At 42.2% G+C, this 27,172-nt stretch overlaps 1 protein-coding gene and 1 long non-coding RNA gene across 8 annotated transcripts in view; one reads left to right on the top strand and one right to left on the bottom strand.

Moving 5' to 3' along the window:
• SLC44A2 (solute carrier family 44 member 2 (CTL2 blood group)) overlaps positions 1 to 20,830 on the bottom strand; it is a 55,592-nt gene extending 34,762 nt beyond the window's left edge. For 2 of the 6 annotated variants that reach the window (XM_088137585.1, XM_088137583.1), the window contains exon 1: positions 20,579 to 20,830. In XM_088137585.1, the coding sequence (XP_087993711.1) occupies positions 20,579 to 20,630 (52 nt within the window). In that variant the 5' untranslated portion in view covers positions 20,631 to 20,830. Of the gene's footprint in view, positions 1 to 6,266; positions 6,387 to 20,480; positions 20,536 to 20,578 lie in introns of those variants that run through there. The other 4 variants (XM_007430199.3, XM_007430198.3, XM_088137587.1 and 1 more) reach the window with 3 other exon arrangements.
• On the top strand, positions 89 to 19,292 carry LOC148216236 (uncharacterized). 2 transcript variants are annotated; one of them, XR_015795585.1, is made up of 3 exons: positions 89 to 284; positions 9,398 to 9,497; positions 19,155 to 19,292. It is a non-coding gene; the product is annotated as an uncharacterized LOC148216236 (long non-coding RNA). The 2 variants fall into 2 exon arrangements; XR_015795584.1 differs by lacking the exon at positions 19,155 to 19,292 and adding an exon at positions 13,007 to 13,092.
• Positions 20,831 to 27,172: the final 6,342 nt, after the last annotated feature.

Here is a 27,172-nt window from a genome sequence, read left to right on the forward strand (position 1 = left end):
AACCATGTGCAGCTGCATTTAATCACAAAGCCACTTCTTGTTTCAGCTCTCTCTCCTCCTTTGGTCATTCACATTATCAACCCAGCCCTCAAACAACCTGCAGTTTACAGCATGCGTTCTGCCCTAACCCAGAAAAGGGTGTGTAGTCTTAACTGGCTGGATGAAGAATATTAAAGTGAAACTGCAGAGGTAGAATTCCAGAGAAATGATAGAGCTGCCTGTTCCGAATGGGAGTAAGCAGTTTGAGGGTGCTTCTGGATCTGACTCGCCCCCTGGTTCCCCAGGTAAGGCAACGGACAGGAGTGCCTTCTATTAGCTTCAACTGACATGCACCCCTTTCCAGGCAGTAAGGACCTTAAAACTGGTCCGTCCACATGCTGCAATTTCCACACATGGCTCTAGTGCTCTGTGGGGAGGTGCCTTTGTGTCTCATCTGGAAACTTCAGTGGGTACAAATTCAGCAGCAATGCAAAAATCTCATATTTCGTTTCAACAAGATGGGTGGTGACAAATTTGATATATATAAATAAATATTTCTTCTGTGCTTAAGGCACCATACCAACCAGCAATTCATCCCTGGGCGTAATGCACAGTGTTGGTCATTACCTTTAAAACCTTACATGGCTTAGGCACAGGCCCTTTCCTTTTTCCATATGAACCTCCACACTTACGAAGAACTCCAGGTTTGCTCACAGTTGTTGCAAGCTCATTTGGCAGTGACTCAGGACGCAGCTTTCTCTACTGCCCACCCCACCCTTTTGGAATGCACTCCCTTCATTTCTACCAGCTTTGTAAACAGCCCTTAAAACATCTATCTTTTGCTCAGACTCTTAACTGTTGATTTTAATAGTTAATTTTAATAATTAGTTCTACTTGTTTCAAATGCTATTTAACTATTTTTAACATCCAGTTTTAAATTTGTTTTTTATTGTTAATTGCCAAGCGACCTTGGTAATAAGCCATTTGGTCTAGTGGTTAAGGCACCAGGCTTAGAAACCAGGAGACGGTGGGTTCTAGTCCCGCCTCAGGCAGGAAAGCCAGCTGGTTGGCTTTGGGCCAGTCACTCTCCCTCAGCCCAACTCACCTCACAGGCTTGTTGTTGTGGGGGAAATAGGAAGAAAAAGGAGTATTATGTATGTTCATCATCTTGAGTTATTTATAAAAATAATAAAGGCAGGATAAAAAATAAAAAATTACCAGGCTAAATAAAGAAAACTGAATTGTTCTATCTACTCATCCAATCTTTGTTTCATCACAAAAATATGAAGTTTCCAAGTTTTTTTGTGTTTTCTTCTGCAGAGCTTAGAGCTGTTGATTTATTCCCCCTTGCATAATTAATACTTGGGGGAGAAGAAAAGCACCAGCCTTTCTTAACTGACAAGACTTGTTCACTTGTAGCTGGTAGGCAGACTAACCTTACACACAATTATTCTCCTCACCAAAGAAGATCTACTGCCTTCTCCCCCTCCCTGATTTTCAAGCTAGAAAAAAGACAACCCTGGGACTACAGTAGTTGCAGGACAAGTTCCTGCAAGATTCCTGGCTGTTAATAGAAACTTTTAGAGGAGAAACATGCATACCGAGAGATCCCCAGACATATAATCAGGGAAGTGTACAGTAAGTGCATCTGAACCTGCTCTTAGCCTAGAGTTTGTTCTGAACCTCTGTTTTTAACCTCGTTATTTAAATGTATACTTTGCCCAACTTGGGAGCAAATAACAAAGGAAGTAATAAAAACATTGCCTCTGAATAAAGGATGCCTTTCCCTTGTGTGTAAACCAATATATGCCATCACATATCTGGGATGAAAGGCAACAGTCCTACCAAGGCAGGGAGGAGCAACGTGTGGTTCCACAGATAATGTTAATTTCTCATAGTTTTTAAGCAGGATGGCCTGCACTAGCATGTTGCTCTTCTGATACAAAATCAAAGTATCTCTCTTCGTAGAAATTAAAACAATACTCTCCTCCCAAATTCTACAATTACCAATTAATCCACTCTTCCCACATACTATGTAAACATTCTTTATTAATTGGGCCTCAGCCACTGAAGCAAAATAGTTTTCTTTCCCTCAAGCCCAGAACCCATGGGACAACTAAGAAATCATAAGCTTGTATGAACAGGATCTCCATAACAGCCCTGGAAATAAAGCCACTTGACCTTCTAGGAGAAACAAACAGGTGCTAAAATGGAATTCCTAGAATCATTTTACTTTGTCCTTTCACAGCCATATTTGCAACAGGTCCATAAAGAAATAGGTTTTCTCTGTCACCAGCACTAAAGCTCTCCATTGCAAAGTAAGGGCCCTGCTACTTAGCTACAAATAGAGATGGACTCTTGCCAGACTAATTTTATTCTCTCTGACAGCATCCTGTTTCACATCACTCAAAAGGGTTCATTTAAAACAAACTAAAGTTCATCCTTTTTTTCTTTTCTTTTTTTAATACAGCACCCAATTAGACTTACTACTATGTCCAGCGACAGTTGATTTTTGGTTTTAGTGGATTTAGTGAGATTGGATCTGGGTGAATGAATGATTGTAGTCTGGAGTAGCAGGCTGTTCTTATTTGGGGTATACAATACTATTTGGGAATAGTATGTGGATGTGACCGGGGAGGGAGGGGAAGGGAAGGGAAGGGAGGGGAGCAGTGCATCTAGAGGCCACGTAGGGAAGGAGAACCCTGTCTGATAGTGAAGGCAAAAAGTAAACGGTAGGTCATCAGGAAATGGTAGAAGCAGCATGAAGGGAGCAGAGATGGAGACCCCTGTCCCTCCCCCTCACCACAAACAGTGGAGACAAACTGGGGTGGAGGTAAGAACTGGGAGGCCACAGACAGTGCTGGAGGTTGTGTATGAAGAGATATTGCAGTGTCATCAAGAATAAGGTCACCCCAGATAAGAAATAAATTCTCATCTCCAAGATCCCCAATAGCAGGGAAACATGTGAGTCAAGATGGAACTCAGACTCCAACTCTTGTAATGAAAACTGTGGGATGAATTATGTACTTTACAGTTTCAACAGCTTAAAGCTTAAGAAACAGAAAAACTTCATCTTTCAGTCAAAAGATTAAAAACTGCAGTAATTCTAAAAACTCTTTCCTGTTGTAGAACTAGAGAGATAATAAAAGTTAAAATCAAGAAAATCACTGTTGCACTATTCCTTTGTCATTTGAGTAGAAAAACTTTGTGTATGCACTAACTTTAGTTTTTTAACTTAGCAATAGAATTATATAAAGGCAGATGCTAGATTGTAAATTAGCTCTCTAACCAACCCTTTAAGATAGAGGAGCATTCATCTGTCAAGGCTTGGTGATGTATGCATTTTAATATTTGTATGATCAACTGACTATGTTCTATTTCTATATACTTTCATACCCTATATTCTGAATATGATTTGCTGTATTTCCCTTTCATTTACTGATATTTCAAAACACAGAATGAGACAGACTATTCCTGAAGTGGAGATTTTACTTTGAGGAAATTGAGTTTCAGACAATTTTGGAAAAGACGTGAACTTCCTAGGAAAAGGTTCAGAATCAGGAATGGCGATGGCATGAGGAAGAGGCCCCAGTGGGGTCAGCACAGCAAGAGAGCTGAGTTGGGAGAAGAGGGACTGCCTGGCTTGGAAGTGCTGCCAGTTGGGCTGTGACTGCTGCAGCTTCGGGGGCTTCAGCGATGTGGTGACAGCTGTTGCAGCAACAGGTCTAATTCTCTGGATGAGTGGCCGGAAGCAGAACAGAGAAGTGCTACACTGTAAAGGGCCAGGGGCTTTGTGTTGGTGCTCTGAATGGTATAAATGGCTCTTTTGAGGAGGAGGGTATCTCCAGTTGGGAGTAGATAGTAATCTCATGGAATGAATATCTACACTAACACATATACAGCGGTACCTCGGGTCACGAACTTAATTCATTCCGCAACTCTGGTCGCGACCCAAATTGGTCACGACCCGAATCAAATTTTCCCATAAGGTTCAATGTAAATACAGTTAATCCGTTCTGAACCATATGTATTTTTTTTTTAAACCACAAAAATATGAAACAAAGTACAGTACAGTACGAAGAGAGAGAACACTAACCTTGCTCGAGGCGACTTCTGGCATGGAGGACGGGAAGGCGGGTGGGGAGGCGGTTATTGTTTGGAGGGAGAGTCCCCCTCCCTACAGGAAGCCACAACCACGTGTCATGGCAGGGAAAATGGCCGTGGATCCTGTTCGTCACCCGATGCGGAGTTTGCAGATGGAAGCAAAATTTTGCGAACGGTGCTGTTCGTGAGCTGAATTGTTCGTGAACAGAAGCGTTCGTGAACCAAGGTACCACTGTATATATATATATATAGAATTAGCTAGATTATATCTAAAACTAATACTTTTTTTCCATATATGCACAAGAATGGCTACTTAGTGGCGGCAAAGTAATTTGATAAAATATTTCTGAAGCAAAAAATGTATTACTTTTGTTTTTATATAACACAGAACTGTGCTGCACCGTGCATTATCTAAGAACAGGTATTCTTACTGTATGCGAGAAATGGAAGAATACTTCTTTGTGTCCGTGCTTCTCATCTACAGTTTTTATAAACATTCAAGAAAAAAAAATATTCCCCAATTAATCAGGACCACATTTTTCAGTTAGTTTTAATCAGTTAATTTAACCAAGATGCAGCTTTAAATCATACTAAGGGTTGTCATATATGCTTTTTCTCCAGCCAGAACACATTAAGACTACCACTCTCTCCCCTGCTTTTGTTTCCAGTAAGCCCACCTTAAAGAAGTGACTGAATGCAAATGATTAGTCTGCCCCATTCCTACTCCAGTTTTGTTGGTGCTACCTCCTTCCCAGGACAGCACAAGAGTTGCACTGCAGAAAAATGGAAGACAAGATATCACGTCCTCGCTCTAGTAAGAGCCACTGCAGATAGATTTCCACTTTGCTGGCTACAGGAGAAAGCAACAACAATCTGACTCTGAGCTATCAGTTTTGAAAGTTTTATGCCCAAACTTTCACTTAGTTTTAGTCCACTCTAGAATAAAGTAGAATTTTCTGTTAACCAAAATAATTAAATATATTTCAAATCCCTGCCCAAGTAGTTTTATTTGCAGAGCTTTCAATCAGATTTAAGGCCCCACAAGCACACAACAGGGATGACCACATAATGCTGATTTGATCAATCACATTTTTTCCTACCCCTTCTGAGTCAAATAGGCTTGATTATCACAACACCCTGAAAAGTCAATCCTAGTTAAACCTAACTGCTATATTCACAGAGCATCATGGAACTGTCTTCTCCTCAAGGCAGAAGAGCCCCAGCCTGTTAGGCATTCAAGAGACAGCAGAAGCCATCCTGTTCTAGGGAGCATTTGGTGCTCATGGGGGGGACCAGCTTTGTTACCAGACCTTTATGAATTTGATTTTATTATATTGGGATTTTGACTGGTAATACAGTAGTAGGGGGACTGTTGTATTATATGTTGATGTATCAGGATTGTTATAAATCACCCAGAGCCTTTGAAGTAGGTAGTACACAAAACGCTGAATATGCCCAAGTAAGAGAACTACTTTAGCCTTATTAATAATAATTAATAACTTACATTTATATGGCACCTAACTCCCAGTGACTCTGGGCAGTTATTGTGAGAGTCTGTTTGCATAACATGCCAGCATTGCCTGGGCTCTTACAACTTGCTGAACCACAAACGATCCACTCCAGTTTTAACCTAGTCTCAGTCACTTGCAAATTCAAACATTAAACAAACCGGGAGTGGCGGAAACAAGAGTGATTTGAAGGTTGTTGCATGCGGGCTGGCCATAGCAGGAGGCCTTTCCTTTGCCTTGATAGTATCCCTGCTCGGTTGTTCAATTCGATTACTGTACTCTCCTCCTCCTCCTCCTCCCTTTGCTAGTGGTTAAAGTCAAGCAAAAAGCGGGTGTGTTTTTCCACCACCGATGTTCTCAGCAATACCTTCCAGACCCGCCTTGGGAACAAGTCAGGTCCGAGGAAAGGCTGCACCTCGGCTGCGAGGCAGAACCAGCGACTGCCTCCTCCCAAGCGATCGCCAAGGTTGAACTACTTTTTCCCCTTGGCCGGGAGGCGGTCGGTGGCCAAGCCAAGACAGGCACCTGACCCGCCGGGGAGCAGCGACGCGCCCCCTCCGAGCGCGCGGAAGCCTCTTCCCCGATCCCGTCCCCGTCCCAGACCACCTGCTGCTGTCCCTCGCCCCGGATCGAGGAGGGCGGGGAAACAAAAGGCGGCGCTCGAGCGGGGCTTACCGTGCTTGCCGTAGTAAGCCTCCTCTTCCCTCGCCATCCCGTCCGCCTTCTGGGCTTCCTTCCCCGCGTTCTCTCTTTTTCTCCCCTCCCTCCTTCCCAGTCAGCTGCTGAACAGCCGCCCAATGAGGCGCCTTGGATCGCTTCTCCCTCGGGGGCCGAACTGGCCAAACCTGTAAAAGTGGGGCGGCGGGGGGGAGGCGGCAGCCGGCCCTGCCTTTCCAAGAGCCGGCTCGGGCAGAGCTGCTTGATTGGCGCCGGCCTGCGCTCGGACGGCCGCCTCCTTAAGCGGTCTTTGGTCTTCGTGAGACCCCTAGCTTGGCCTCCCACGCCGGCCTTTCGCCAAAGGAAGCCTTGCACGCTCGATTTTCTCAACCAAATGCAACTCAGAAATTCAGTCACGGAGCGGGATAGAAAGAACAGTTTCACCTCTCCCCGCAATGGGATGTGGCATTCAGAACAAGAGATCCAGGCAGCTGTGGGGAAGTGGATTTGAGACAAATGGACTTGGGTTTCCATCTCTATTTCTGGGCTTCCACGTTGATTAGAACAACAGACTTTGTGTTTGCACAACAGCCTGAGTTACAAATGCCCAGCTGCATTTCTGTCTAGTGTGTTGGGCAAACCCAGCTAGCTGAGTTAATTCAATGAATCATAGTTTGGTTATCCATGGGTCAAACAGTTGTGTGAACACAGGAGCCTAGTAATTCTAATTACTCAAGCTACTTTGCCTGCCACCTGGTCTCTTCTTTTTTCACTCAGCTAAACCTAGCCTTGCTCAAGCTGATGCTTTCCAGATGCAACAGGATTACAATGCTCAGAACTCCCAAGTACCATTGAAGTTTGGGCAATCCCAGCACATCTAGAAAGGTGCCACGTGCCTCCATCTGACCTCCCCCATTTTGCCCTGAGCTGAAATGTTCCACTGCCTATCATTCAGGTTCTGGCTTATCAGTACATTGTTAGTCCTTGGCTACATTCACATAGACACTTACAGTTAACTCAGCCATGATTATTCCACATCCTTTTCTGGGTCCATACAACACATTAAACCAAAAACTAATTATGCAGGTTAGTTGTAACTGACTTCATGGCTTTGTGTGATGTCTGAATATAGCTGCTAGTGTATAGCGGGGACACAAGCTGTTCCAGTCCATCAATCCATGTTAAGTATGACTACCCAGAACATTTTTACAGATGACTGAGCTCTATTAAGAAACTTTTGTAAATATAGCTAAGAAATAGCACCAATAGAGGTGAATAAATAGCAATTAGATTTGAATAAATCTATCCATAAATTTACCAACTTGCCATCTTCTCCAAGCAGTAGGCCTACTTTTTTCTTTTACTACTAATATAACTGTAAAAGCCCTTTTTTATTGCTTGTAGCTCTCCTGGTGAACCTAAAGTCCATTTATGCTTTAATCTTTCTGACTCCCTGCAGATATTACCTATCTGCCTGTAGGCTTCCTTGGCAGTTGCAACCACCTTCCCTTTTCTATATATGCCCCTTTTGACTCCCTATGCATCTATAATGATTCCCTAAGCCATCCCCCGTTTTTTCTTCTTACTGGAATGGTATGCTGTTATATTCCTGAGGAGTTCCCAACAGTGCTGCACTCCCTTTGATCTGAGGACCTTTGCTCATGGAATCCATGCAACACTACTCTAACCGTGTTGAAACTGGGGCTCTCGAAACCAAATGTGCATCTGCAGTGTTCTATTTCTTGAAACCTAAAATGAAGTGGTCGCTTCCTCCCAAGGTTCCCTCTGCTTTTATCTCTTCAAACAGCTCTTCCTTACTGATTAGAGTCAGATCTAGGAGAACTGATTCTCTTGTCTGTTCTTCAATCTTCTGGTAAATGAATGTTCCTATGATTCTTAACTTGTTTATTGCAGCTTTTACTTTTTGATACTATTTTACTATACTATCTTATTCCTTTTAATTTGTACATTGTATTTTATAAGATGTCTTAATTTATATTTTATTGTTTTATTCTCTTGTATTAATTGAAACTCTAATTTTTAATTGTAAACTAATCTTTAATTGTAAATGAGATTCCTTTCAATGGGAGGATGTTAAACAATGTTTAAAATGAACAAACACATTCTCAGTGGCATGCTAAGCCAAGGATACTGTATCCCAAGAAGTGGGATGATGAAACAGTAGGTGACCCTGTGGGATATATGTACTGTATCCTGACCTCTGTCCCCCTTGGAACTGGAAAGCCCTATTGATCCTACCCATCGAGGTATGACTACACCAGCCAAAATAAGCAATTCCCTGCTGCAGTCTAAGCTAAAGCTAGCAGAGAGCAGCACTCTTTACTGCTTGATGCATTTTTTCATTTGTTTGGGGGGTATCAGGTTAGGAAAATTTTTGCTGTCATTCTCTGGCCAAAAAAATGTAACTTTGTTAGCCACAAGGCAAAACTTCCATTATCCATGTGATAATGGATATGAATAATTCCATTATCCATATGAATTGTGTCGCTTTAAGGTGACAAAGTGCAATTTTTATATTTATAAAAATTGGGAATTATATATTTCTCTCCTCTTCCCAATAATTCTTAGAGGAGACTTGATGCCAGTTAGGACCTGATAGGATCAATTTGCATGTCTATAATGTCCTCTCTTGACCTGTTTAAAAAGTTAAATATAGACATAACAAGCATCTCTCATTTTTCCTCTTTCTTTCCTTTTTTGTTTTATTTACTATCTACTATCCTAATTAGGAATTCTTAAGAACTTGAAACCTTGCATGCTATTTTGTATGCTTGCTAAAATTATTGTCTCATTATGCATTTCAGAGTCTTCAGGCAGGTTCTCAACCACAGTAATTTAAGCACTTTCATTCCTATCCTTGGCATGAAGTGCCAGGTGATCTAAAAATCAGCATCCTTACAACTGCCTTGAAACTTTAGGACTAGGAATGGAGAGACCCAGGACCTAGTCCACCCTCAGCCACAAAAACTCATTGGGTGACTTTGGGCCTCCCTCAAAGGGTTGTTGTTGGGGGGGAAATAGGAAGTGGGAACACTATACATGCTTCCCTGAGCTCCCAAATGAAAGGTGCTTACTGAAGTACGGTAATTAAACAAAATAATCTGAGCCTTATTTTGTCTTCTCTCCAGAGATGAGATATGACTATGCATCACCAGAGGAGGAATATGAGATCAGCGTCTGGTGTTTTTCATTTCCAGCATCTATCGTGATTTCAAAGGCTGCAGCCCAGTAAGTCTCAACAAGATCTTCTGTTCAGTATGCTCCTGGAATTTCAAGGAAATTTACAGTCTCTAATTTTCCCAAAAAACGTTTAAGATCCTATGAACAGATTCCTAGCGCGTATTAATCTCTTTTCCAGGCCTCATATTATCCCCAAGTTGCAGAAGAAGTCTATATATTAACATTGTGATTTAACACGAAGCACAAAACCAAACTGTGTCTGACCAAACCTGGTAAATCAACACACAGAGGGGCATGCTATATGGTCCAAAGTCCAGCCAGAATGATGCTACAAGCATAGGAATGGAATTTTACTATGTAATTTACGATCATGACAGCCTTTGGAAGACAAACTCTACTATTACGGTCCTTTTGGAAATTCCAGATTTGTCTTGCTTACAATTTTCTGTTTTAGAAGGTGAAGGAATATACAAGACAATCAGCTCCCCTTGACTTGATACCAATGAGTAGGCAAGACTCAGTCAAGGAAATAGAAGTAGCAGGACCTTGACTGTATAATGCTAGAGGTCTTAATTTTGAGATAAATTAAAACTTAGTGTAGTCAAATATTCATCTTCGATTTCAAAAAAAGATTTCAATAAACTCAGGGCAATTGTAGATAGGAGTCCATAGCAGGGAAAATTAATGGGAAAAGGACCCCAACATGGGTACCAGATATTAAAACCACAATTGCAAACAATTCCTGGGAAGGGAGAAAAATCAAGGCAGAAGAAAAGGCTGATGCAGCTGCACAAAAAGCTTAGTGATACATAAGGTGGGTAGAAACAGACCACAAAAGAAAAGTACCCAACGTAGCCAGGTAATATACAGAAGGTGCCAGGTGGCCGAAGTTCAGAATGAGCTGCGGTTAGCAAAGGTGATTAAGAATAACATGTCCTGCACCAGGCAACTGTGAAGAGCTAGATAGAGAGGCAAGATTGCACTTAGACATTGATATAGTTAATGTAGTTAATAGTTAGAGAATATCTATTCTGAATGAGTTTAAATCTTCAGGGTCAGACCAACAGCATCCCAGGGTACCGAAGGAACTAGCCTGAGAGTCTGACCAAATCCTTTCTCTTTCAGAAATTCAGAAGTGTGAAGTACCAGATGGCTGGAGGAACACAACTGTTGTTCCTATCTTTAAAAAAAAAGGGGGGGGGAGAGTAGAGGCAAATCCAGAGAATTATACAAAGTTCTAGAGATAATAAGGTGATAGCACCTTAAAATAATATTTGAACTGCAAGGGGTCAACATGGATTTATGAGGACTAACGTTACTTTTTTTTTTTAATAAGGAAGCTTCTTTAATAGACTGTAGAAATATGTGCTCCTATCTCAAGCAAAGCACTTGACAAAGCACTGCACAGTAGTTTACAGAGTGATTATGAATCACCAGTGTGATGTAGCTGCAGGAAAACCAAATGCAATATTTTGGTGGCATCAACAGAAGCATAATTTCCATTTCTGCTTTTCTCTGATCAGACTGTCCAGTTCTGAGCCCTGCATTTTAAGGATTCAAGCAAACTGAAACAGGTGCAAAGAAAGGGAACAAGGATGATCAGGAGCTAGAAACTAAGTCCTATGCAAAGAGATTGAACAAATTAAGAAAGTTTAGCCTTGAAAAAGAAGAGTGCTATCCACTTTGTAGAATTTTCTAGAGTCACAGAATGGGCCTCCAGTTTTGCCACCCCAGCAGAGTAGGGGGTGGGGAGGGCCCCATAATTTGAAGATTATCCCCACAAATCAACTTGCTCCATTCCTAAACAGAAGTGGTTCCAACCTAGTTTGCAGGGCCCTTCAAAGGTCTAATGCAGTTCCTGATGCCTGTGCCAAAAGATACAGGAAAAGGGAGACAGGGCAGATCAAGCTGCAATTTAGCCTTCAGCTACCCAAAACAGAAAGTATTGTGTGATACAAATAATGACTCTTAGAGAATCATCCAGGGAGTTTTGTCCAGCTTCAGGAATACAAGGAACATTTATCAACCCAGGAATTGTCAGCACCTGCTTCTATTCTCATAGCTATTGCCACAAAAATAGTTATTTCAGACCTTTCCTTTTCAACTGTTTTTAAAAAGATATATAAAAATTATATCCAAAGAAGTAAAAACTCACAAAAAAGGCTGAAGGTTGGATCTTCACAGTCATCATCATTTTAACTAGGGCTATTGGTTCTGTGCTGAAAGAATCCAAATGACCACTAGGTGGCAGGGAAAACCATCATTTTCTATATCTCTTTGTTGCCATCTAGTTATTTATTTATTTAATTTATTTATTAAATTTATCTCCGCCCATCTCCCCCCCAATGAGGGACTCTGGGCGGCTCACACAAACTATTAAAACAATATATATATAAACTATTAAAATATATATATATATATATATATATATAAATACATAAAACGTAAACATTTATACAAAACATTACCAAAAAGAGAAACTCCAAGAGGATGAAAAATCTGAGGCTGAAGACAGAAGGCTTCTATGCGGCTAGCCATCCCCATGCTTGAGGTATTCCCTCCCCACCCCAGACCAGGTGGCAGAACCAGGTCTTCAAAGCCTTACGGAAGGCCAGGAGTGAGGGGGCCAATCGCACCTCCGGGGGCAGAATGTTCCAAAGAGCGGGGGCTACCGCAGAGAAGGCCCGCCTTCTGGACCCCGCTAATCGAAGTTCTTTCACTGAGGGGGTCCAAAGCATGCCCTCTCTGTGTGATCGGGTGGGACGGGCTGACGTCATGGGGGAAAGGCGTTCCCTTAGGTAACCTGGTCCCATGCCATATGGGGCTTTAAAGGTGATAACCAACACCTTGAATAATTGTCTGAATTTTGCAGCTCAGATCTGGCAACTTTAGCTTAGCTCTTTCCTGCTATTGCAACATTAGGTGGCTCTCCTGCCTCAAGACTGCTAATGATTCTTCTCGACCAGATGCCTGAAAGTTCTCGAATACAGATGGTTATTGCTATACTGTGAAGAGCTTCCCCTAACTTATTTCTGCACATGAAATAAAAGTTTAAGGCCATTTTTACCCCTGATGACTTAACATCATTTACCTGGCTTGAAGGAAAGGGAGATTTGAAATCCTTGCACTTTCCTTTTTAGTAGGTATTTACTACTAGAGTACCTGCTAAAAGAACCCAAGTAGTACAGTAAATGGAAAGATCTGTCTCCTCCTCCATAATCAGTTTTAAGAAAGGCCAGTTGGGTGTTCATCTACTCATCAGATATCCAGGGTCAGCTGATATGATGGGTTTAATAGCAAAATCTGCAATATCAACAGATTCACGCAACTATTATTGCTTTTTAAAATACTGCTTGTTGGATATCAATTATTTAGAATGCTTTCCACGTCAACAAAACAGTAAGTGTGCTGAAATACCCGGGAAGTTCTGCACTGCATTGCAGTGGGACAAATGAGGTGCAGGTGCAAAGAGCCTTCCTCTTGCTGTAGATCTTGCTTCTTGTGAAACCACTTTGAAATTGAACTTGATAAATTTTGTTTCACATTTTTTATTCCAGAGACAAAATACCCCAAAATTTTGGGAGTGCAACAAAGAAAAGCTAATCACCCTCAGTGGCTGGATTCATCCATCATGCTAAGCTACAATGTATTGGTTTGGTTTTGACCCAATACAGATAAACCTAACCATGGTTTATTAAACATGCCTGTGTAAACTTTCTTATTATTTTCCATTTCCATTGTACTTTTTAATACAAGGTGCTTTCATTAACTCAGTGAAGCACATTGCTTTCAGTCACATTTTACAAACTAGATTACTTTGGGCCCATCAGTTCCCCTCAGCCTGACCTACCTGTAACCCAGAATTGGAGGGAAGTTGGGAAAATAAGAAGCTGTAATAAATTGATAAGGGTTTGCCATGAGAAGTACGGGTGCTAGAAATTTGGGTGCCCAGCTTTGCTAATTAGCAGGATGTAGGAAAGAGGATATAAGGATGGTACCTCACACTGATGGTGTTCCAGAAAGCCTTAAAAACCTGGCTGTTTGAGAGTGGTTGGGGCCCCTGTTCAATACATTTGTATGGGTGGTGGTGTTGGCTGGATTTGCCTTATTCTCTATTTTTTTTCTCTATTTCTATCTATAAATGGGGGAAATAAGCTAATTAGATCCCAGGATGAGATAAGGGGCTTCTTAGCAGACAAAGTGGAACCTGCAAGGAAAGAAAGGGGGTCCTTCCAAGGGTGGAACAGAGGTTACCCTGGAGGGATGAGAGGAAGAAAGAAAACTAAAATTTGGAAAAGGTATAAAAGGTGTCGAGTTGTGGGATAGAGATGGGAACATGCAAATCCAGGAACAAACCAGGAACTCTGTTCATGCAGACAAGCTTGATCCAGAGACAGGAAGCCTAGAAGAAATGGAAGTTTAGCAAAGCAACCTGAAGAGTTAAAAGGGAGACCGAGGCTTAAAGTAACACAGAGAGATTACTTGAGGGTAAGCAAGAAAAGAAGCAAAGCTTTATAGTGGGAAACATTACTCATGAACCAGACAGCCCCAGAAGACAAAAGGGAGGTATGACAAAAATCACCCCAGGAGGAATGGCAAGAGGTAATGGGGCACAAGGCTTTCTCCCCAGGTGGGTTTGTTTGCAACTTGGGTTCATGGGAGGTATCCACCAGCAAGTTCTACCAGTGAACTTGCTGGTGGATACCTCCCATGAACATCTACTAATGTTTTAGCTAGAGAGAGGATTGAGGCCAGAAGATGGGAGAGAGGGATCATCCACAGCTCAGTGTATGACAGCTGAGAGAGTGGTTTGGGACTCGCAGAAATAGTGAAACAAGGAACGGGCTGGATTTAGAAGTCCACGAGTGTGCAAGTCACCAGAAGTCAGGCTTTTTTGTAAGACAACTGTGAACTAGAAGAGTTAGACTGGGCTGTTTACGTAGTATGGGCGTTATGTATGTGGTATGTGGTTGAAAATGCATTGCCCCTTTAAGGAAAAGGTTGGGGTGGATAAAAGGGAGGCCTGACGAGAGATTCCAGCCAATCCAAGTTATTGGTGTGTAAAGTTATTCTCGTCTCAGTGTAAATCTGGTTGTAGACCTGTATCTACACCAAGTAACAAAGTAAAGCTCTGTGGTAACTATAAGTAACTTGGAACTCACAGTGTTTGATCCAGGGCAGTGGGATACTTCTCAGAGCTCCCTGTTGGCTGGAAAGCTTTGGAACAGGCTTGTCGAGAATAACTTCTATAGAAGCTGGAAGAGATTCTGTTTGGCAAATGCCTATGAGATTCAGCTGTCAAACTCAAGGCCACCTCCAGTGTTACACAGGGGTTACATAATTTCAGTGTTACAAGTGGGATGACATCCTCACAAGGTTGCTATGGTGGGAAATATAAGTGAACAGAATGCTATAAATGCAACCTGGGGCTTCTGAAAGAAATGTGGGATATAAATCAGAAACAACAGTGAATTATCCAAGAGAACTTGCATAATTCATAATTAATGTATATGCAGAACTGGTCTAGCTGCAGTTCTAAACTAGTTTTTACTAGTTCCCTCTGACCTAGTTTTGTGTTGTCCTGCATTGTGGCATACTATCAAATTTAACAATTTTGTTGCAGATTGAGTTCATAAAAATAGGGCCCAATTTAATTATTTAACAGGAATATTATTTTAAAAAACACTATTCATCAGGAAGTCCCTTACTGCTTTACACGTACATGCAACCCTTGCCAAGTCCTTCCAGAAGAATGATCATCTTGTCTTTTACCAAGAGAAAGAATGAAAATGGTTTGATTCACAAGATTGTATAAGTGGAATGAGCAGTGCTGGGAAAGGTTAAAAGAAAAGAGGATTGCGGAAACAAAGTGTCCATCAGTAGTTTTGGGGAGAGATGAGGAGAGGGAGTGATGAAAGATAGAAACTACATCTGCTTGCAGTTTAAAGGCCAGCTCTGTGCAATAATATTCACGTTAGTTTTATAATATTTGGTGGACGTGTAAAAAAGCTAGAAAATTCTGGATTCAAATACATACGGTGATTCAGAGGACTTTAAAGATTAATATACAATTGAAACCAGGTTTTTTTTCTTTTGGGACTGATAGACAAACAGTTGGGAAAAAAGTCATGGAACTTTGTTTTATACATGATAACTGCAGTCAGGTTATTGTATGCACAAAGGCGCATTACCCACCATGGAGGAAGGGTTGGTGGAGATGGTGGAACTTGCTGAGATGGCCAAATTGACTTCTTTGATCAGAAAAAGATAATATCTATGTTTATTGATGACTGGAAACCCCTTATAGATTTCTTGCGTAGAACAGAAAAAATGAACGTATGATTTATGATTTTGATTATTAGACAGAAGAGATTATAGAAAGAAGAGCTATCCTTCTGGAAGAGGTAAGAAAAGTCAAATTTAGTCTTTGAAAGACTATCCTCAAATTCACCTCTTTTTTGATTCTTAGAAAATAACTAGCTGTTCCTTTAATGGTGGTCAAAGAAGGAGATCTGAAAAGGATTTTAAAAAATGGAAAGAAAAGGGACTATAATTTAAAAAAGAAATCTAAATCTCACGTTATTGCAAAGAAATGTTATGCAAGTGTGATATTAGCTAATGTATTGATATTTATTTATTTATCAAACTTGTCACCACCCATCTCACTGCATAGCGACTCTGGATATTAGATTTCATTCTTTTCATATTCAGAACAGAGATAAATGCAGCTATTCCTTACACCCTGCAGTGATTTCTTCATCACTGGCCAGAAGTTTTCAATCTCCTAAATAGAAATTTGAATATGTTAGAATTATAGCCTATAATACAGGGTTGAAAACAATAGTGATTACTTCTCTGTAATCACAAAAGGTAAATATATCAGAAGAAAGAAAATAAACTAAATACTTTATTACAGTCTTAGAAAAGAATAAAAGAAGCATCAAGCAAAATGAATCAAATTAAACATAAAAGTGATGAAATTGAAGGAATGCTAGAAGGAGTATTTTAGAGATTTCTATGGGAATTACTTTGTTGATTGGCATACGATAATATGAATAGGCTTGAATTATGGAATGTTTTCCATGAGTATGGAGCTGAAAGTTGGCCACTGAATGCAAAAAAAGAGTATGTGATGGATGTAAAGCATATGTGACAATAAGAAGAAAAATGCACTTAGTGAATGGTGCAATGCTGAGCAAGAAGTAAAATAAAGATGTATGATGTTCTCTTGGTTGTTTTGTTTATGGATAAATGTATATAGAATGCTTGTGATGACAGCAGAGTGTTGGTTGGGGGATTTGAATATCCATGTAATTTGTAAGCAGATAACGCTGTATTGTTGGCTGAGAACCCACGTTATTTGCAGCAAACATTAGATAAGACTGTATGTCTAAACAAGGAGTATGGATCTGTAAATTAATGTACTGTATCAAAATTATGTTTGATAGAGAAAATGGAGTGAACAATTGCAGATTATACATAAAGGGTCAAAAAAAACCTAGAGCATGTAGAGAAATATGTATATCTTGGCAAAATGTTTACTAAAGCTGGGAAAATGGGTAATTTTTTTTAACAACAAATTTATTTTATTTATTTATTAAATTTTTCGCTGGCAAGAAGGCAGTGGGTAGCATGAGATCTGTTGTAAGGGATGAAAGTTTGTTAAAAGAAAGAAAAATCTGCCACTTGCTATGTGGAAGTGAAGGTTCAGTGTGTCAAGAGAAACATAACAGTAAATTGAATGCAGTGGGAACCCATTGCTTGAGATGTGATAAAACAAGAAGAAGTAGTGTAACTTCATGGTTGTGATAGTGATAAAATTTGTTGCCAAAGATCTGTAACAAGTTCATGAGGTTGCTTTGAGGTTGAGGAAATAAGGGGAAATTGGGTCCTGGGAGATGGGGTAGTGTAAACAGGAGGAAGTAAGGGAAAAGCAAAAATAAACTCTGGCTGCAGACAAGGAGGAAAAAGGGCAAGATTAAAGTTCAAGACTGCCCAGTGCAAGGGCTTTTGTCCCAAAGAGTAAAAATGCAGAAATGATGTAAGTTGAAACAGAAACTTAAAACAGGAGAATACAGAAAGCGTGAATGAGGGACGGGTGCACGTTTGTTGGCCAGGGAGAGGTTGAGCCTGCCAGGAAAAAGATGCCATAGCTAAGAAGCAAGAAAGGTTATTTTAAGAAAAAGTAGGAAGAAGACGTAAAGCATTGGTATCATTCTCAACTCCAACCTGTTTGTTCTAAACAGTGACTTTTGAAATCCTTACATTGCATGTTAAATTACCACAATCAACACATCCTTCCCGAACTCACACAAGGCTGGTGGGAGAAGCTACTATATATAAACAGCCATCAACCTCACTTCCCCATGTCAGAGCACTCATGATGTTTTCTAGTCTGGTAATGAAACACCTGAAAGAAGAAAACCAAGCTCAGAAAATAGCAAGAACCTAACAATTCAACTCTGAGCTGCCTACGTTCTCCAGCGTTGCATCAGGCCTTCTCACTGAGCAGTCAGACAAAGAGCCCTGGAGCCCCACTTCAAAATGGCCATCAGTTTTGCTGGTGAGGCCAGTTTCAACTGCTTCAAGGCAATTTTGTGTCTTGAGAAAAAGAAAGGAGTGACGACAGCATCTCTTAGAGCCACAGTGGGCACGGGTGGGGGTGGGGGAAGGCAGCACATCCTGTGAAAGGAAAAAGGGAGGTGACACAAGTCAAGGGGGAGGGGCAAGAAACTCACTGAAACACAGCAGGCAGATCTGAACGTCTAGTCTGTTTTTTTTCACAAGTTGGTAGGTTTAGCTCCAGTTTTATTTCTTGGCTGATTTTTGTTCATTTTTAAATCATAATTTATATTTTTTATATAATAAAAAAATTTATTATATTTATATTTATATTTATATTTAGCTTATATTTTCATCAAGCTGACTTTTGTATCTGTCTCTGTATTTTTTAACATGTGGGGCCATGAACTGACTTGCTAACTTTGTTCTGGTTTTAGGGTTTTAGGTTTTATTTTATTATTATTGTGTTAAATAGTTGCATCATACTTTAAAATAAAATAGTTGTATAATAAATAGTTAAAATAGTCGCAAAATAAAAACATTTATTTTGTAGATCTTTTATGAATGCAAATTATATATATGCATAGAAACCCAGGGTTTACCTACCAAAGGCAGGTATAATATGTAAAATAGTGGCACATAAAGAGAAGGGCCCCCTCTGCTTATCATTTGCTTTCAGTATTGGAATTAACACCCTCCCCCCAATCCTTTTGCACATAGATCTGCTCTTGATTTTAGCAGTCTAATTGAAGAGGAGAAAAAATATCATTTTGCTGTCTATATTATTCAGCCACTGAGATTCAAGAGCTATGCAAGTAATCCATAGATATGCCTATAAATCCTGGCTTACCTTCTGTCTTTTGCACTAAAATAAGGAACAAGCAGCTGTCAGCAAAATCTCTTCCTAGGTTATATTCACACCACAATTTCCCAATTTAAACTTTTTTTGAGAAAACAGCAAGAATTCACCTCTTACTCTGACAGAAGAATCATATTACAGTACATTCTGGCCATAACCAATATCAGTCTTCTGTGGTCTATAGTTGTTAATTCAAGAGCTAAACAGAGATAGACCATCCCATAGACTAATCTACTAAATTGGGTCTGTTGCCATAACCACCATTTTCACTTTTTTTTTTTTAGGTTGAAAGCCTAAAATCTTGAAAACAAGGTCATGCATCTCCCAAGAGCTGAATTTAGTGCAGAGTCCTCTATGAAATAAGGCAGTAACTACAGTGTCTCTACGGTCATCCAAGTAAAACTTCTGGTACAAGAGTAATAAGGGTAGGGTCTGTATTGCCTGGGTGATGACTGGGTGGCACAATAAAGCATTGTAAGTCACTAGAGGAGAAATGGCCAGTGTTAAGGCTTGGAACAGGAGCCCTACTTGAATCCTTTCACTCAACCTCATTAAACACTTCTTAATGACCTAGATCCACCTCCCCAACAAAAAGCCTTCCAAGATGTGTTTAATTTTTATTTCGATAGTCCCAAACCAGCATGATTCTTAATTCAACATATCTAGGTATGGCTGTCTTGATTCTGTATAGAAAAGCGGTTGCCTGTTGCTTTCATTCAGCTAAAAAAAACCACAACTTATTCAACTGGTAAGAGAGATATCCATATGTCCCTCCTCCCACTCCCCATTCTCACACTTCAAAACCTATATTTGCTAATAAAGCCATCTCAGCCAGGAAGTGGCTACTTTCATTCCCCCATCCCATCTTCTTGATTCACACTCCAGAAGGGTGTAGTCACCTTAGTCAATAACAGCAAAGAGACAACTGGACGATTAACAAATTCAGTGCGATAAATCCCCTTGAGTGAAACTGTGGTACAGACTCCCAAAGCAGGCTATGCCATGGTTAAAAAATAAACGTGATCATGACTAGAAGGATGATGGGCCTCTGGAGAAGCAGGAGCTACTCTCAACCCACTAGACGGGGGGCTGTTGCTGGTGACAAACACACGCCCTGCCGGGTATCTCCTGCTGCAAATCAAAACTACCTCGCCACCGACTGAGAGCCAGTCGCGACGAAGAAGAAGGAATAAAGCATCCCAGCTAAGCAATCTGGTCCATCTCTGGAATGCGCTGCCTCGGGACGCAGCGCGGGAAGAAAAGACCTCCTCCTCTCTTCTCGTCCTGGTCTACAGCCGAGCCGCGAGGGCTGCGGACCAACCCACGGTGCGCAAGCCCTCCAGCCCGACGGGGGGCAACGCCGGCATGGCGCTGAGGGGAGCCAAGGCTGATCTCGATCGCGTCAAGGGCAGGCTGCCCAAAGCCCCGGGAAGACAAGAACCCCTTTCATTCGCTCGTGCAGGCTGAAGGGGCTCCCCCGCAGGTCGCGTCTCCCCCTTCCCCCCCCCCCCGGCTTTGTTCTGGCAAGAGACTCCGCCCGGGGAAAGCAACAGCAAACCCCCCGCTCCCGGCAAAAAAAGGGCCGCGGTTCTCCGCGGCTGCCTGCCCACCGTCCCAGCTCCGCCGCCGCCGTTTCCCAAGGGGCCACATCCCCAGCGGCGGCGCGCGTCTCTCTGAGCCTCCGCCTGGAAGCGGCGAGCTCCGTTACCGTGAGGCCCGTCCGCATCGTCCGGCTCCTTGCTGCTGGGCTCGCCGTTCATCTCTGCGGAAATCAGCCGTGGCTTGCAATAAGCCGCGCAGAAGCGTCTCCGAGGCGCGGCTCCCGGGGGACTGCGAGTCGGCGGGGAGGGGCAAGAAAAGGAAGTCGCGCCGGTCCGCAGCCTGGCTGGCGCCCCCCCGATGGCCCTCCGCCGCTGCCCCGCCTGGCTGCTGCCCCGCCGTTGCTGCCCACGACGGTCCAACAGCCCGAGCAGGGCGGGCGCGGCCACGGATGACCGAATCGTGCATTGCTCCAGTCTCTCCGGCGCGGCAAACCGCACCCCTGTTATCCTCGCTGAACAACAGGCATCCGTGGAGTGCGGTTGAAGACGTGAGCCCCTGGCCACGCATTAAAAGAGGGGGACGGCAGAGAGAAAAGGGCAGAGGCAGTTGTGAAACTTCCTTTTTAAAACTCCTTTTTCTTCACCATCCCAGGAGTGCTTCCAACGCAAAAAGCCCATCCTTATCGTTCTGTTAACCTTCATCGTGCGATTCGGGGCTGTTGATCGTGATATTGATCCAGTTTGGCTGAATGTTTCCAGAAGGTGCTGCTGCAAGGCAATTCCCAATGAGATGGGGCTCATAGGATCCATCTCCCCACAGAGCTGTCTCTAGATGTGCTACTCCACAAATCCCATCACTGCAACCATCATATGAAATAGCAACGGTGGACACGAGTATCCTAGGACATGTAGTTACAGGCATCCCAATGGCATCAGATTGAAATGCCTGATCACAAGCATCATTTAAAAATCTGTCTTATACCAAATGCTTTAACCCCTTCTTGAAATCACACAGGAAGTTCAGCCAATATTTAGGGACTGGGTCCATCACGATACCGATGAAACACAGCTCTGTTTGTTTCAACAGGCATCAGGGAGTTTGTGAATTATGGTCTGGACATAGAGAGGTTTGGATAATGAGAAGACACTGAGGCCCAGTCCAGATAAGATGGGTGTGTGGAATGAAGCGGGCAAGACAGGAACCCACAATTCCCAGGCCAGACAGGACTGTTATGTCAGCACTAACAGGTGCCTCCCAATCTCAAGGCCATCACGAGAACAGCCAATTTTCTATTGACTTGAAAAGGTGGGAGGAAAAAAACCCTAGAATTTAAGAAAACCTATGTGTTCCATATATGTTTGTATACCTTCATTCTTGTCTGCAGTAAACATACTAATCTACCTGTGTTATGTTCTTGGGTTTATGCTGCAAACAAGATCCTGTTACACGGAATTAAGCGTGTGGAGATTTATTTTATATTATTGCCATGTCTGAGGTGAAGCCTGACAGAGGAGTTCTACTAGTTCCTAGGAAAACCAGCATGAGACTGGAGGCATGGTCTGCTCAAACCTAGGACACGCGGTGCTGAATCAGAATAGCCAACCCCCTCTCTAGACCAGCATTCCTTTTCCACAGCTGCCAACAAGATGCATATGGAAAGTAGCAGGTTCAGAAACTAGAGGTCTTTTTGGATCCACTGTTGCTGCTGGAGATTCAAGCAACTAGGAAGGCCTTGGCCCAGCCAAGACTGAAGCCCTAACTGAACCCCTTCTGGAAGACAGCTGCAGCCACAACACTCTATTTCAGAGAGCCAAAACATACTTCAAGCCTTTGTGAATTTTATTTTTGTCTGTAGGGAAGGGAGTAAATGCAGGATGAAAGTATATACAAGGAGGGAAAACTACACACTCAGAGAGTAGTTTCATGCAAGCAGAGTAGAAACCCAGTCAAATCTCCCCAGATTTTCCTTATGAAACCAATAGATTAAGAAGTTTTCCCTTAAGTTAAGCTTGATTGCAGGTGGCTACATGGACACAGCCATGTCGTTTTCATGGCAGCAATATAAAGGTTTGGCCAATTCTTCTGGAGTCCCTCTCCTCTCCCCACCATCTATCCTATAGCCCTGGGATTTCCTCGTAGTCTCCCATCCAGTACTAACCAGGTCTGACTTTCATCACCCTAATGGGCTGTCTGGTAAAAGTCCACTCCTGTTATAAAATACCATACTGTGTGTGATCTCCTCCTGCCTAGCTGGTTGTTCAGTCTCTAACACTGAATTTAGAGCTGTGTCAAACTCCATCATGTTCTATATCCATCAGACTTTTAAAAAATTGTGCATTTTATGTCTTACAAATAAAATACATTAAATATGTGGGTTAAATTCAAAGTGGATCCAACACATCATTTATAACAACAGTAAGTAAAATTTAAAAACAGAAGCACCACCCACCAACAGTTAACAATGCGTTATTTTTTATAAGAAAAATCAAAACTCTCTTACGTCCTTTCCTGGATGGGACTGGTCCTTCAGGTAGTCCTTGAAACTGACCTGGAATTAAACTGGCAGCTGTTGCTACAAGACTTGCCAAGGATATTCACTGCTCATGATACCTCTAAGTACAGCAACCATGCATCCTTTATTTCACAAAACTGTCCTTTAGATTTATTTATTTATTTTCTTGGTTTTGCTCTTGAATTTTCCTTTGTAAAGCAAAGTTATAAACATAAACAATTAATTTTTTTATCCTTATGAACCTCTTTCAGATTTGCCCCTTTTTCAGGTTTCTCCTTTATGCTTTTCCAAGAAAATATGGTCACAGTACCTATAAGGCATATTTACCTGAATCCTAGCACACATTTCAACTCTACAGGGTTTTTCTAAAGGCCACAGTATGAAGACAGTAGCTGAAAGAAAGTGAATTACACTTGAAAATGGATGTTATTTTCAAAACATTTAACAAAACAAAAATATAACCACACACTCTAAACAGAGTATTTTTTTTCATCTCCTCTTGGATGTGCTTGTCTTGCAAACCAAAACAGTTAACTAACAGAAATCTCAACCACAACACCGTATTGCTACAGAAGATCAGCCTATAATTTCCTCCTCCAGATTCAGGAATGATTCGTAGCAGTTGGCATCAGCCCTTCTTCCTTCTTTGTGTGTTTTTTGTTTTTGTCTCTCTGTGTGTGTGTGTTTGCTTAGCAGTAGTTTAAAGGGGCAAAGACTTCACAGCAGTGTAAGTTCTCACTTCTCACAGAATGGGCTGGGACTGTTAGAAATAGGTTTTGCTGTAGAAAGGCTCAAACTATCTTTCCAACAGTTTGAAATACAGTACGTTTGTTTCACAGGCAAAATAACTTCCTTTGCTTTTCCTAATCTTGAAATTCTGAAAAGATCAATATATGATACTAAATAGTCACAGCATCGTGGAAAATATGCAGAACTGCAATAGGCTTCTAAATATATTTCATAGAAAGAAATGTGCTTAGCCATTAGAGAATGCAAAAAAACAAAAAAACAAAAAGTGAAACATAAGCAGTTTATTCTCACCTCAGTTTTAGGCTGAGACTGTTGGGAGAGCAGGGTATTGGGAGGGGGAGTGAATGCAAGTAATGTTTTTCCCCCGTTATTTAATTAAGCAGAACAGAAAAAATAAAACCCTTTATTGAAACTATTGCATACAACTTCGTAAACATACAATGTTAATCTTTCCATTTATAGATTAATGCAATTGATACACATATAGTATGTTGTAACTTGAATTGTAAATCTCAGCTATTTAAATACACTTTGAGTTCCGACTGACGTGTTTCTGAGTAAACACTCTGACCATCCTTTGCTTTAGTTCATCAGATAGATTTTGAGAGAGAGAGAGAGAGGCTGGCAGTGCCCGGAGAAACCTGCTTCTTGGGCCATGCCAGTATCTTGAGTGCGAATACACAACCACCAGCTGGACACCAGGCAATTTACTCATGACCACTCCACACTCTGTGTTGCCTTGGAAACACTAGCTTTGGGGGAAGGAATGGTTGCTATGGCCAAAATATAATTACTGCTTTTTTGTGTTCAATTCTTGTACTTCTCCACTATTATTGCGTCCACAGATTGCCACCCCGCAGCCCTGTTTCAGGTAACACGAGTCCTCTTAGGCAAAGGGGGTGCAGGGAACCTCTTACAGGGGTGTGCGGAGGAGTTTGCTCAGCATCTGTCTGGCAAGGGTGCTCGGATTCGTTCCTAGTCAGACACTGACCTTGTTGCAGGTGTGGGGGAGATGCCTGGGGAAGGGTCTTGCCTGGCTATCTGGGAATGGTTTGAACCTGCTGGGCCTGAGGAAGTGGACAGGGTCCTTGGGGCCGTGAGTTCTCTAGATCCATCCCCCTCCTGGCTTGTGAAAGCAGCCCGGGGGGTGTTGTGTGAGTGGCTTCTAGCGGTGGTGAATTCTTCTTTGAGGAGGAGGTTGTTCCTTTAACTCTTAAGGAGGCCTTGGGTTGCCCCCTCCTCAAGAAGCCATTGCTGTACCCCCACCATACTGGATAATTTTCATCCAGTATCTCACCTCCCTTTTTGGGGGAGAATGGTAGAGAAGATGGTTGTGCAACAGCTTCAGAGGGCCTTGGAGGAAGCAGATTATCTGGATCCTTTTCATTCAGGATTCAGATCCGGAATTGGGACAGAAACATCATTGGTCGCACTTTTGGATTATCTGTGGCGTAGGCAGGATGGGAGTTGTTCATCCATCCTTGCCCTATTTGACCCCTTGGCATCTTTCAGTGCCATCGACCATGGTATCCTTCCGGAGTGGCTCAGAGGATTGCGGGTGTTGTGCTGGTTCTCCTCCTTTCTTTGGAGTTGATTCCAGATGGTGATGACTGGGGAGCAGAGGTCCCGCCCTCACGTGGGGTGCCACAGGGTTCGATGCTCTCTCTTCTCTTTAACATCTACATGAGGCCATTGGGTGAGCTCATCCGTTGCCATGGGGTGAGGTGTCATTAGTACGCTAATGATACCCAATTATATATCTCTGCACCTGGCAAATTAAGTGATGCTGTGAACACCTAATCCCGGTGCCTGGAGGCTCTGAGGGTCTGGATGGGGAGCAATAGGTTTCAGCTGAACTCTGGTAAGACTGAGTGGCTCTGGGTTTGGGCCCTTCCTGTTCTAGGAGTATGCCATCTTTGCTGCTGGATGGAGTCGCACTGCCCCAGTCCGACCTAGCATGCAATCTGGGGTTCCTCCTAGACTCACGACTCCTGATTGATGAGGAAGTGGCAGGCGTGGCTATGCAGGCCTTTGCACAGCTTCACATTGTGCACCAGTTGCGCTCATTCCTGGATTGGCAGGCTCTGTTCACAGCCACTCATGCCCTAGTCACCTCCAGATTGGACAACTGTAATGTGCTCTACATGGGGCTGCCCTTGAAGACTATCCAGAAGCTTCAGCTAGTGCAGAATGCAGCAGTGCGGGCAGTTATGTGTGCTTCCAGAACAGCACATGTCACACCTTTGCTCTGTGAGCTGCGTTGGTTGCCATTTTGCTTCTGGGTCCAATTCAAGGTGCTGGTTTTAACCTTTAAAGTCCTTCATGGCATGGGATCAGGTTATCTGAGGGACCGCTTCTCCCCGCTGCATTAGATCTGGCAGAGAAGGCATGCTATGGGTACCATCTGCCAGGGACGTATATTTGGTGGGTCCCAGGCAACGGGCCTTCTCTGCCGTAGCACCTGCCTTATGGAACATTCTCCTCCCCCTCCGAAATCAGGTCAGCTCCATCCCTCTTGACATTCCGGAAGTCCCTCAAGATCTGGTTATGTCATCAGGCCTGGGGGTTCCAGGGAACCAGAGACATGTTCAGATGGCTCAACTGCTGAGGCGGATATACTCACTCTCTCTTTGCCTGGGGTTTGTGTATTTTGTTTTTAACAATATTAAATCTTTAATACTGATTTTTATATTTCTATAATGATTGTTTTATATATGTTTGGTTTTTATTTGATTGTTGTATGCCACCCAGAGTCACTTTTTGTGAGATGGGCAGCCATATAAATTTGATAAATAAATAAATACAATTGTTTGTTAAACTGATTGCACATGCAACATTCTGCAAGATATTTTTTTTTCATAGCCAATGTACTTGAAAAGTAGAATTTAAAGCCAGTGTTCTGCCACTGAGTGGATATGGCAGAAAATAAGGCTGCTGAAGTTTGAATATGTAGAGGAGAAGAGTTCAAACTGTAAACTTTGAAAGCTGTGCTAGGATATTGATGGGATTGCATTCTTGCTAAATATATCAGCTGCTATAGTAATACACACACACACACACACACTATAAGGGCATAAAAAGTCTCCAATGGAAACTTATTTTCTAGCACTAAACTAGTCTCTGCTGGAGGAATGCAAAGTATTATAATATGGGGAATAGAAAAAGGCTAAAAAAAATGTGATTTTTGTCCTGCAACCTATTCCATCAGCATACGATTGCCCAGACCTAAAGGCTTTTTAAAAGCCTATTTGATTTCTCGCTTTGTTAGTCTGCCCCTTCTTTCCTGTAGGCCCAGTTGCTAGAGAATCAGGGTTCATTACTCTTTCAATGCTCCGTCTTTATGCTTTATGACTTCATGCTATGACCTGAGATTCAAGAAAAGGAAAACAGCACTATGTATTGAAAGGAAAGGAAAGGAAAGGAAAGGAAAGGAAAGGAAAGGAAAGGAAAGGAAAGGAAAGGAAAGGAAAGGAAAGGAAAGGAAAGGAAAGGAAAGGA

Source organism: Python bivittatus, unplaced genomic scaffold (genome assembly GCF_059951505.1).
Source record: "Python bivittatus isolate LINGU-HERP-01145 unplaced genomic scaffold, Pbiv_v1 ctg000220_np1212, whole genome shotgun sequence".
In the NCBI taxonomy this organism is placed as follows: domain Eukaryota; kingdom Metazoa; phylum Chordata; class Lepidosauria; order Squamata; family Pythonidae; genus Python; species Python bivittatus.